Raw genomic sequence first — 11,467 nt, 5'->3', positions numbered from 1 at the left:
TGGTTATGGACTGTTCCTTCCAGGAGGGCTTCAGAGTGGTCCTGATGGTGACAGTCTTGGTTTCCAGAAAGTAATTCTTAAAACTCTTTACATTTCTAGTTCTTCAAAACTTTTTATCTTTTTAAAAAGATCAAAAAATATTAGCATTATAGTCTATATAAACAGCAGTTTGGGAACTTAAAAGTAATTGTAATACCTTTTATATGATTTAGGGCTGTTATTTTCTCAACTCTCTTTCCCAGGTCAAATCATATCTAAAAGACAGAAGATGCCTAATCACTGAGCCGTGAATTTAAGTATTCAACCAGGCAATACCGACTTGCTTTAGGTGCTTTACAAAATCTATACCTAAACCTACATAAGAATGAAGATGAAATAAATGGCTTAACATTCAAGTCAGATAATGAAAAAAATAATGGCAACTATGAAATGATATTAACCACAGAACTCCTTGTACGAAAAGTTTTAATGAATTATGAGCCATTGGCCATTACAGACTTTAAGCCTCAATATTTCTTCCCTATGTAGAACCAAATAATTAAAACAGCCTATCTCAAGTTTAACAGAAAACCATAGTATGAATAGTAATAGTCTGTTTACACATCTGCATGCTTCGCTAAAGAACCGAAGAAAATGCTCCCAGTTTCCCAAGTCAACAAAGTAAATTCAATTACACATTTTTCTTTCCTGATCATAGTTTTAGTTGAAATACAACTAATACTGTTTTGCCTTTCAATAGCACATTTTATCCAGCATACAAGTATTTTTCCCATTATTTTCTCCTTTGCCCTCAATATGCTTGTGAGGTAGTGAAGGGAGGGAGCAAGGATTTTTTTTTTTTTTTTTTTTTTGCAGATGAGAAAACTTAAGGTGAATTTAAAACTCAACCTTAGCAGCATATGGAAATCACCCAGGAAGTTTAAAAAAATCCTTATGATCATATCATACCCCAGACTAACATCAGAATTTTAGGATACATCAATATTTTTCAAAATGCACATGACTCCAAAGCTAAGTGTGAGAATCACTGGTTTAGAAGATTTATACTTAACCTTCAGGTACAACTGTATTCTACTTGAAAGCTCTCTCAGTATCAACAAGAGATTCCTTTTCCTTGAACATTGTAACAGTTTAATATTCTCTATACAACTACTATTGGTCTCCAGTAATAAAATAATTTATCAGGTTATAAATGAAGGCTCTTGATTCCCCTGATGTTCGTTCTAAATATGAACCTCCATTTTATAAAATCTGCAAATAGCATATTAGAGAATTTAAGTCTTTGAGATAAGAATGGCTTGTTGTTAAATACTTAGGCAATTATTTGATTCTAGGTTCAATGTGCAATAACTATGTGTTTCTGTTTTCCATTCAGCACCTTCCAAACTTTGTTACAAATGAATGTTATACTAATAGGACAAAACAGAAGTTATAAACAAAACTCAGCAAAAGCTCTTGGAATTGGCTATATCACACCCTGAAAAAACACCAAGCACATAAGAGACTTCATTGTTTCATCATTTATCAATCTGCATCCTGAATCAGTTCTTTTCTTCAAATTTTAAACTTTGCCAAATTGAGTTGTTCTACACCAAGAAAAATCAATTTCTGTAGCAGCTATATTCTCTAATACATTTAACATATAATTTCGCTCTGTACTACTAAATATGGTTTCCAGGAGGGTTCTTTTTGACATAGATTTTAAAAAGGATCTTTAACAGATTTCGCTTTTAAGCAACATACCAAATACACAATAAATATTTGTAAACCTGTCAGGTGGCAAAAATAGATCTTTGTTCATGACTGAAATTCCCTGCTTCATAAGAATATTGATAATCTTAACTCTCAAGGAGCAACCCAAAAGCCCCAACCAGCTGCTTGCTGTCCCTAATTTGATTAGATTTAAAACAAAATTACACACAGCGATAAGGTCAAAGGCAAAGATTCCACCTGCCTTAGTCAATTCTTATCACAAAGATGTATCTGAAACCATGTATTTATATACTTTCATACAGAAAGATGATGGTTGTTTCTCTTATAAAAGAAAATCTCAGCTCATATATATTATTAATTCAAGAGTATTAGTGAAATCAGATTTATTAGTCAAAAACTCAGAATAGGAATTAATGTCAAGCTCTTCTATAAGGAAACCTTCAAAATATTGCCAACCTGAAGTTTACAGCACAAGGTATTTTATTTCAAGTCCCATGGGGGCAATTATCTATAATGAGATTAAGAACATTCTTAACCTGGGTTCAGGCTGGCACTGTTTCAGGTGGGTGAGTAAACATTTTCTTGATAACCCCAATGAAGAGTTTGAGGCTTAGATTTTGTTGCCATGATGTAAACAATATAAGATTTAAAAAAAAATTATAATATCTACAGCATTATAAAGTTACAAAATAAAAGAACCATTAATCCTTTTCCTTAGGTCTGTGACTAACAGCTTTCATATTTGAGGCCTGTAAGAGCAAATGGCAATGTTCTGTATTGTTATGAGACACTTTCTCGAAAGGCCAAAAAATAAAACCAGATACTAGAGGACGTACATTATCATTACTACTACTGACATATGTATAATTAGAAATAGATTTGCCTTGCCTCAATCTTAAACTAGGAGACTGAGGGATCTTTACAATAATTTTGATCATTAAAAGAAAAATAACCAGACTGTAATAGCTATGGAAACTGTAAACAAAACTAATTTAAAAATGAGCCAATATAACACATCTCCTCTTAAAATCCTCTTCTTTGTAGTTACCTAATTTTCCCTAAATGTTATTCTAATTTTGTACCATGTAGTGGTTTTTAAGAAATTGAACTAGAACAAAGCAACCCCTTTGTCCTATTTTTTTTACAGTTTTTTTTTACACACTTATTATATATACAACTTTTAAAATAGCTGCACAATTTTACATCTCACTGTTAGAGAAGTGCAGTCCAGGCAGACCATGCTTCTCAATATATTAAAAATATTAAATAAAACCCAACCAGTTTCATACTTTTCTATTAGTCAAGCTGGCTGGGAAAAAGGGTCTGGAGAAAAAACAGGCAGTTGTAAAACAGGATCAGTCTTTCTTCACAAACACACTACTTAAAAATCTTGCTATTTCCTTATCTTATCCCTTTTATAGCATCTCTAAAATCTCACCTTAAAAGTTGGAAATTAACACATTGCTAACTTAGAGACCAAATCTGTTGCAACATGCATATGTCAACTGCCCACTCAACCAACTGCAACCCTGAGGATTTTTCTGGCCCAGTAGAAAGAGGATACACTAAGATAATCTCTGCTGTAGAGTTGCTTCTCCAGTTAACAATTTCATGTGTTTTTCAGGATGTTTCTTGGGCATGCATGTATGACACTGTCACTTCATGATTCTACTTTCCATAAGCAGATATCTCTTCCATTCTGTCTTTCATTCCAGAAAAGCCACTGTCATCCATCCAAAGGTTTTCCAAGGTAAACCAAAGTCACTTCTGTGTTGCCATATACAGCAGAAACTGCTGGATATAAGCAGACCTTTGGAAGTCCTCTAAAGGCAACCCCCAGGAACTCATATCCACGTTCAAAAGCTAAAGTCTTATCTTCCATGTCCAAGATGACTCGAATTCTTTCTCCTATCTGCAAAGAGACACCAAAAGGTCAGAAGGAAACTCACCAAGTACATAGCTAGAAGAAATAAGATACAAATCAACAAGCTGAAAACATTAAGAATAGAGAAATGGGAAGTTACTGTTTAATGGGCACAGAGTTTGTGTTGGGGAAGATGAAAAAGTCTTAGGTATAGATAGTGGTGACGGATACACACATTGTGAGTATACTAATGTCACTGCATCGTACACTTACAGTTAAAACAATAAATAACGTATATATTTTATCACAATAAAAAATTACTATAATAAAAACACATAAAGTTTATAAAGCAGTTCTACATACACTTTGGAACTTACATAATCATGAAGAGTCAAACCTGACTATAGATTCTACAGATGTAGAATAAGCGTATTAGTCATTTTATGGGCCACTGCTTTGAAACACCCGTTTGTTATAAAAACAGCGGCACTGATTGTTAAACTAAAGCAGAAGCACAATATATCCAAATATTTTCCCACATGGAAAACTAAGCAGACAAATAAGGATGTTTTATTTTTATAATTGAATCTACAAAAGGCTGTACATCTATATACTTGGAGGAGAAAGTCCTAACATTTGCAATAAAAATATCAAATTTAGTACTTCCCAATTATGTTAATTCCTGCTGTTGTTGTTACTTTCCTTCACTGTATTTTCTGTCACAGACAACTACAAACATCTGCTTCTTTCTTCCCTTTGCCTAATTTATTGATTAATTTGCGCCCCATTTTATGGACCTAAGAACATCCTCGTCACCATCATCACTATTGCCACCAACAAAACAAACAACAAAAAATAGAAATGAAAAGTTAATATTTTGCTGGGTATTCATTTTGCGGTTTATGTGTATTATCTCATTTAATCCTCTCATCTATCCTAAGGTTTATCCCTATTTAACAGAAGATGGAAACTAAAATGACAGAACCACTCCTGGTGAAATTTGCAAGTTTGCTTCACCTTTGATTGAGCGTACAGCATAGCATGCACATGCCACAGAGAGCAAAAGCAGAAATCGTACTAGCTTTAGGTGTCAGAGGTCAAAACCTGGGAGATGGCAGAGCAACTGGAAACAGAGGAAGAACTCTAGAAGCAAGAGAACCACAAAGAGGATGAGCCCCAAAATCTGAGAATAAATTGCCCAAATCATTGTGTGATCACAGTCTTACACTGACATAGGGAAAATCTCCACAGAATCAAGCTGGAAAAACAGCAGCTAGAAGCCAACCTCTCTTTCCCTAAAACCCCAAAATCTGAACAAAGACATAAGCTGCTGTACACCATTAGGCAGACAAGGGTTTACAGTTTGATGAAGAATCAAATCTAGTAGGCAAGTTAACTAGAACATCTAATTTTCAGAAAAATAAAATGATTTCTAGAAATAAAAGATTCCAGTATTTAATACATATTATCTAGAATTTCCAATTTTCAATTTAAAAATGATTGGATATGAAAAGAAACAGAAAAGTGCAATTCATACTCTGAGGGAAAAAAGGAGTCAACAGAAACGGACTCCAAGTAGGCCTACATGTTGGATTTGGCAAACAAAGACTTCAAAGCACTTATTATAAATATGTGCAAAGAATTAAAGAAAAATCTAATATTGATGGACAGATACAGATTCTCAATAGAGAAATGAAAACTACAATAAAGAACCAAATGAAAATTTTAGAGCTGAAGAGTACAATAATCAAAATTCACTAGCCTGGCTTAACAGCAGAACTGAAATGGTAAGAAGAAAGAATCAATAAATTTGAAGATGGAGCAAGAGAAATAATCTGGTCTAAAAAACAAGGAGAAAAAATATGTCTTAAACAAGAACATAAATAGCTTCAGTGATAGAAAGACACAGACCACATCAAGCAGTCCAACAACTACATTGAATGTAAATGGGTTAAACACTCAAATCAACAGGCAGAGATAATAAGATTGGGTTAGAGAAGACCCAGTTATATGCCGTCTAGGAGACCCATTTTAAAGACAAAGATAGATTAAAGTAAAAGAATGGAGAAAAAGAGATACCTTGCAATAGTAAGCTTAAGAAAACTAAAGTTATATTAACATCAGACAAAACAGACTTAAAAACAATGAGTAATGAAATTTCCAACTATACTTGGTAATTTATCTATTCCTTCTTTCAGTTCTGTTAAGTTTTTGCTTCATGTGTTTTGGGGCTCTATTATTGGGTGCAGATATATTTACAGTTGTTATATCTCCCTATCTGATTCTCTTATCATTATGAGAGGACTCCTTTAAGTCTATAATTCCTTAAAAATTTCAATTTCTTATCAGATTTCTGTGTTTTAAACTCAGTTGACCCTATGGTAATCATATGGCTTTTACAAATAGGAACTATAATTTTGACCCCAGAATCAAATGAGTATGGTATAACATTAAGATGAAAAGAATTAAAAAATGCAGTGTTTTGCATGAATTTGCCTGTCTTATAGAAATCACTGATACCTCCTGAGGCCTTGAATCCATAAACAGATTAATGAATAGCAGAGGGTATTTGTATGCATGTGCATAGGTGCATTTATGGGAGTAAGAAGTCTAGAGAAAGTAGATTTGGATGTGCCACGATATAGAAAAGATGACAATCTAGAGCATGAGATGGGAAACTATGGTCATTGGGCCAAGTCTTGCCTGTGGCCCATAAATAAGGTTTTACTATAACACAGTTATGCTCACTCATTTACATATCATTTATGGCTGCTTTTGTACTATTAACAACAGACTTGAATAGTGGTGACCACAAGGCCTGAAATGTTTACTACCTGCCCTGTACAGAAAGGTTTGCCAACTCTCAACTTAGAGCAAAGACAGATTGCTCAAGGTCAAATATGTATCGGGAAACAGGGAAATACCAAAAGATTATTAGAGTAGAAAAGAAAGGCGAGTTACACTATTTTTAAATTACCAGAAATACATACAAAGCTGCTATATAAAATTGTGTAAATTTAAAACAAATCAAGGTATGATTTGACAAAGGCCCACAACTGAGAAACTACCCAGTTTCTCACCTGATATTTTGGTGCATTGTTGCACTGTGGAAAACTGCCATTGACTTCTCCATTATGTAGTAGATTATTGTCCACCAGATTCCAGCCCCAGCTCTGGTCATCACTGCCCAATAATGCCACATAACCTTGGCACTGCATGGGGGCCCGTTTTGTGGCAATTCCAATCACTGCCACAGTGCCCAGAGGGCCTTCCCACCACACTTCCCATGCATGGCGGCCCTCACTGAAACCAATCTTGGTCCTTGCACCATCAGTACTTTGAGCAATGGGGTTTCGATGTAAAGTAAAGCCATTTTTCTTAATGTAGACATTCCTGGAGCAGTCATTAGTGCTGAAGGCATGCTGGAAAGCACGTACCTGAAAAGACGAAAAACACACCAAAGAAACAGAAATTTGATTTTTCTTAAACGTTAAAAAGTACCCAAACTGTAGGGGCACCTCAAGTGGCTCAATCAGTTAAGCATCCAACTCTTGACTTCAGCTCAGGTCATGATCTCAGGGTTGTGAGATGGAGCCCTGGGTTGGGCTCCACCAGCCCAGGGTAGGGCATGCTTAAGATTTTCTCTCTCCCCACCTCTCTGTTCCTTCCCCATCCCCACTCCCACTCATGTATGCTCTTTCTCGCTCTTAACAAAAAAAGTACCCAGACCTTAGGCTTCATGTGTTTGAACAATAAAATGATATATATATTCTTTAAGTTACATTGTTTCATTTTAAAGATTTTATTTATTTATTTATTCATAAGAGACAGAGAGAGAGAGAAAGAGAGAGGCAGAGACACAGGCAGAGGGAGAAGCAGGCTCCATGCAGGAAGCCCCATGTGGGACTTGATCCCAGGTCTCCAGGATCAGGCCCTGGGCTAAGGGCGGTGCTAAACTACTGGGCCACCTGGGCTGCCCTACATTGTTTCATTATTGATCAAAATTCTGAACTACAGTATAACTTCTGCAAATCAACTTCTTAAAATATCAAAAGATATACACAAGAATCCTTATGTTTTAGAGATAATACTGAAATGTTTATGGATGACAATATCTCAGAATTGCTTTGAAAGTGGGTAGGGTAAACACATAATTACACGGTCCATGAAATTTAATCACTGGTAAAGCTTGGTGACAGTTTGGGAAGTTCATTAAACTATTTTCTCTAGTCTTGTTTATATTTAGTATCTTTATATCAAAAAGTTAAGGGAAGTACAGTTTATGTTGGCAATGCTGTCATCAAAAAAATACTTTAATAGAGAACTTAGTCACAGAAACTCTAAAGTTTATGAAAAATTTTAATAACCACAAACTATGTTAGATCCTCAGCCTCCTTCCTAGTTATTACTCATACGTTGCTGCAGCACCACCCTCATTTCACCAAATCAAATAACCCCATAAATATCATGTAGTTTCAAATACCAGAATTTATAAGAAGATAGTCATTAAGTGTAGCCACCATTAATAGGACAGGTTAGTTGACCTTCACTAGTCAGTTAGTTAAGCTTCCAAAATACAGTATAAAAATTTCTATCTGTACAAATACTAAACACTTCTCATGCTTTAATAATTTAAAGTTTTTTATTTGGGGGAGGGAAAAAAATTAAGTTTCTGATTTGTATGTTTTCTGAAAATCTCTTATTTACTTTATTCAAACTACCTCAAAGCAGTCAAAGGCTGCGGCCTACTGCTTTAGTTAACCTGAGCCACCAACGTCAGAATCATAGAATTTCATCATTAGGAAGGGCCTCAAAGAAAGTGCAACACAGGGAGGAGGACACAGACCTAGAAGTCAAGAGCTAGTCAGAGCAAGAAGTCAGGTATTCCTTCATCAGTGTTCAGTTACTACTAGCCAGTACCTCACTGCTTCACTGTTGCCCTGCACAGCAGAGACATTAAAAAACACACAAAACCCATGCTTGATTTAGAAGACTATAATACTGAAGTTTTTCTACATTTTTTCCTACCTCAACAGATAGGAAATTATATCACTCACTTTTAAGCACATACAAATCAGAACATAAGATCAAATGGGAGAGTAAAATGTCCCCAAAATATTAAGTATTAAAAAACTCAAGGGTTTAACTAAAATATACTTTATAAAATCCTCATTATAAAATATTTAAGTAATACTTACTTATGCCTAGTCCCCAATTCTTATTATTACCCATTGTTTTTCTCTATCCTTCTTCTCTTTGTCACAAAGGCACTGTTGCCAGCCTCTTCTTCAAACTGCTAGGACTTCTTCCTATTACTCTGGACTCATCTTTCTTCACTGTCCTCTTTATTGGTGACCATCCTACTTCTGCCCCTGAAACGCTCCAGAACTCAGTCCTTAACTCTCTACCTAAATTATTTCCAGACCAATCTTTCTAAAACAGCACCTTTATAATACTTCATCCCAGTTCAACAACCTTTGATGGTTCCCTAACAACTACCATATCAACTGTAAATTATTCTTCCTGGCTTTCAAAACCCTCCTCCAAGTCTCGTTCCTTGTACTTCCCTTTCTAACGTCTTACCTGCTTTCCTCCCCTAACATATCCTATATCCTCTAAGACCAGATCTAGTCTTGCCAACTCTCTGAAGGTATTCTAAACAGGACCACCTAAACCACAATTTCTCTTTCCTAAATTCTTATCCACTATCGTTGGCACCACACATTTATTTATTTATTTATTTATTTATTTATTTATTTGTTTGTTTATTTAAAATATTTTATTTATTTATTCATGATAGACATAGAGAAAGAGAGGCAGAGACACAGGCAGAGGGAGAAGCAGGCTCCATTCCAGGAACCCGATGCAGGACTCGATCCCGGGACTCCAGGATCGCGCCCTGAGCCAAAGGCGGGCACTAAACCGCTGAGCCACCCAGGGATCCCCACCACACAACATTTAAGTCTGTATCTAACCCTACCACTTGATTCTAGTATAAAATATACTGAAAAACAAGAACACCAACACTAATCTTACCTAAACTGATCAAACCTCTCTCAGTCTAGGACAGAAGGGCATGTTAAGAAACACTATGGGAATAAAATCTACAAAGTTTGAAAACTCTAGAGGGTAAACAACCTGGTTTCTTCAAGAGAGATGTTGCGGGAATGGGAGTTAGGGGAGATGGAGGTTGAATTTGTTGGCTAAAATAGCCTTAAGAGATGTATCAATTGCTTGCCATGAGAACCTTATTATACACATCTTGGTTAAATAAACTGAAAATTAAAAATATAACATTTGACATTTATGAAACAATTGGAAATTTGAACACTGTATTGTCTATATTAAGGAATTGTTAATTTTTTTTATATTTTATTGATACTGACATTGTGATTATGTTAAGTGTCCTTAACTTTCTGATAATTTTTCTTTTTACTTATATCCTTTATCTTTCAGACATTCATCTGAAAATTTCAGATGAAATGGAAAAATAAATAAAACACAAATTAGCAAATAAAAACAATCTATAGCTCCTGTCTCATAGTCTCATACACAACCTAAACTTTATAACAAACAACTTTAAGACCTACTTCAGGGGGATCCCTGGGTGGCTCAGCGGTTTAGCACCTGCCTTCAGCCCAAGACGTGATCCTAGAGTCCTGGGATCAAGTCCCACATCGGGCTCCCTACATGCAGCCTGCTTCTCCCTCTGCCTCTCTCTCTCTCTCTTTGGGTATCTCACAAACAAATAAACAAAATCTTAAAAAATAAAAAAAAAATTAGAAAAAAAAAGACCTTCAGAATCTAGGTCTGAAAATTAAAGACCATATTATATATAGTTAGATACTAAATGTGACTGGAATAATTGATGTTCCTCAGTGACATGTAAAATATGAACTTTTAAAAAGAAGACAAATCCTAAATAGACTGGCAACTCCAAATACTTTCCAGTTTTATGCTATCCCACACATGTTTCCATCTTCCTCTTAGTTACATAAGCTCCCTGGAAATCCTATCTGACTCTTCCTCCTTCCTCGTCTCATTCACCCCCAGTCAGCTGTCCACCTATGTAGATTTGTTCTCTGTGATAGCTTTCCTAGCCATCCTCTTCTCTCCTCTACATGCTTGTTCAGGTCTTAAGTATCTCTGGTATAGGTACTAACCCCTGCTCTGTCCAATTCATCTTATGGCCTAGTTTTTCTAAAGCACAGCTCTTATTTATCACTCCTCTGTTCAAACTTCTATGGTTTACAACAGTAGAACAAAGCCCAAACTATACACTGAAGGCTATATGCCAAGAACAACCAAGATATATCTAGTTTCAACTTACCTTTATAATCATATTTCCCACTTCTTCAATTCAATCTCACTAGACCCTTTTGTATCTTTAGCCCTTCCTCTAAGCTCCAAACCGAATAGCTGCCTATCTGAAATCCCCCAGATGTCTCAAAAACACTAAATTCTACTCTACCAAAATTGAACTCTTTGCTATTCCTCCTAAATCTAGCCCAGGTGATTCCCGTAATTATATAATCTAGATATCTAGATAGAAGTCATTCTTAGCACCTCTCCATCCCTCACCCCTATTTCTAATCTATTGCCAAATCCTGTAGATTTTACTTCCTAAATCTTTCCTAAATTTCTCCCCATCTCCTCTACTACCCACTTCCTAAATGATCTACCTGTATTTCTTTTTTTTTTTTTTTTAATTTTTATTTATTTATGATAGTCACAGAGAGAGAGAGAGAGAGGCAGAGACACAGGCAGAGGGAGAAGCAGGCTCCATGCACCGGGAGCCTGACGTGGGATTCGATCCCAGGTCTCTAGGATCGCGCCCTGGGCCAAAGGCAGGCGCCAAACCGCTGCGCCACTCAGGGATCCCTCTACCTG

At 35.7% G+C, this 11,467-nt stretch overlaps 1 protein-coding gene across 1 annotated transcript in view; it reads right to left on the bottom strand.

Annotated features, from left to right (window-relative positions):
• Window positions 1-448: 448 nt before the first annotated feature.
• The window catches only part of FBXO45 (F-box protein 45), a 14,954-nt gene continuing 3,935 nt past the window's right edge, over window positions 449-11,467 (bottom strand). Inside the window, exons 2-3 of the mRNA XM_072730285.1 lie at window positions 6,658-7,014; window positions 449-3,625 (exon numbers count right to left, since the gene is read on the bottom strand). Of these exons, the coding sequence (XP_072586386.1) occupies window positions 3,440-3,625; window positions 6,658-7,014 (543 nt within the window). The 3' untranslated portion in view covers window positions 449-3,439. The remainder of the gene's footprint in view (window positions 3,626-6,657; window positions 7,015-11,467) is intronic.

This window comes from Vulpes vulpes, chromosome 1 (genome assembly GCF_048418805.1).
Source record: "Vulpes vulpes isolate BD-2025 chromosome 1, VulVul3, whole genome shotgun sequence".
NCBI lineage: Eukaryota > Metazoa > Chordata > Mammalia > Carnivora > Canidae > Vulpes > Vulpes vulpes.
Note: the sequence above shows the minus strand (reverse complement) of the source record. Positions and strands in the feature narration are given on the sequence as shown.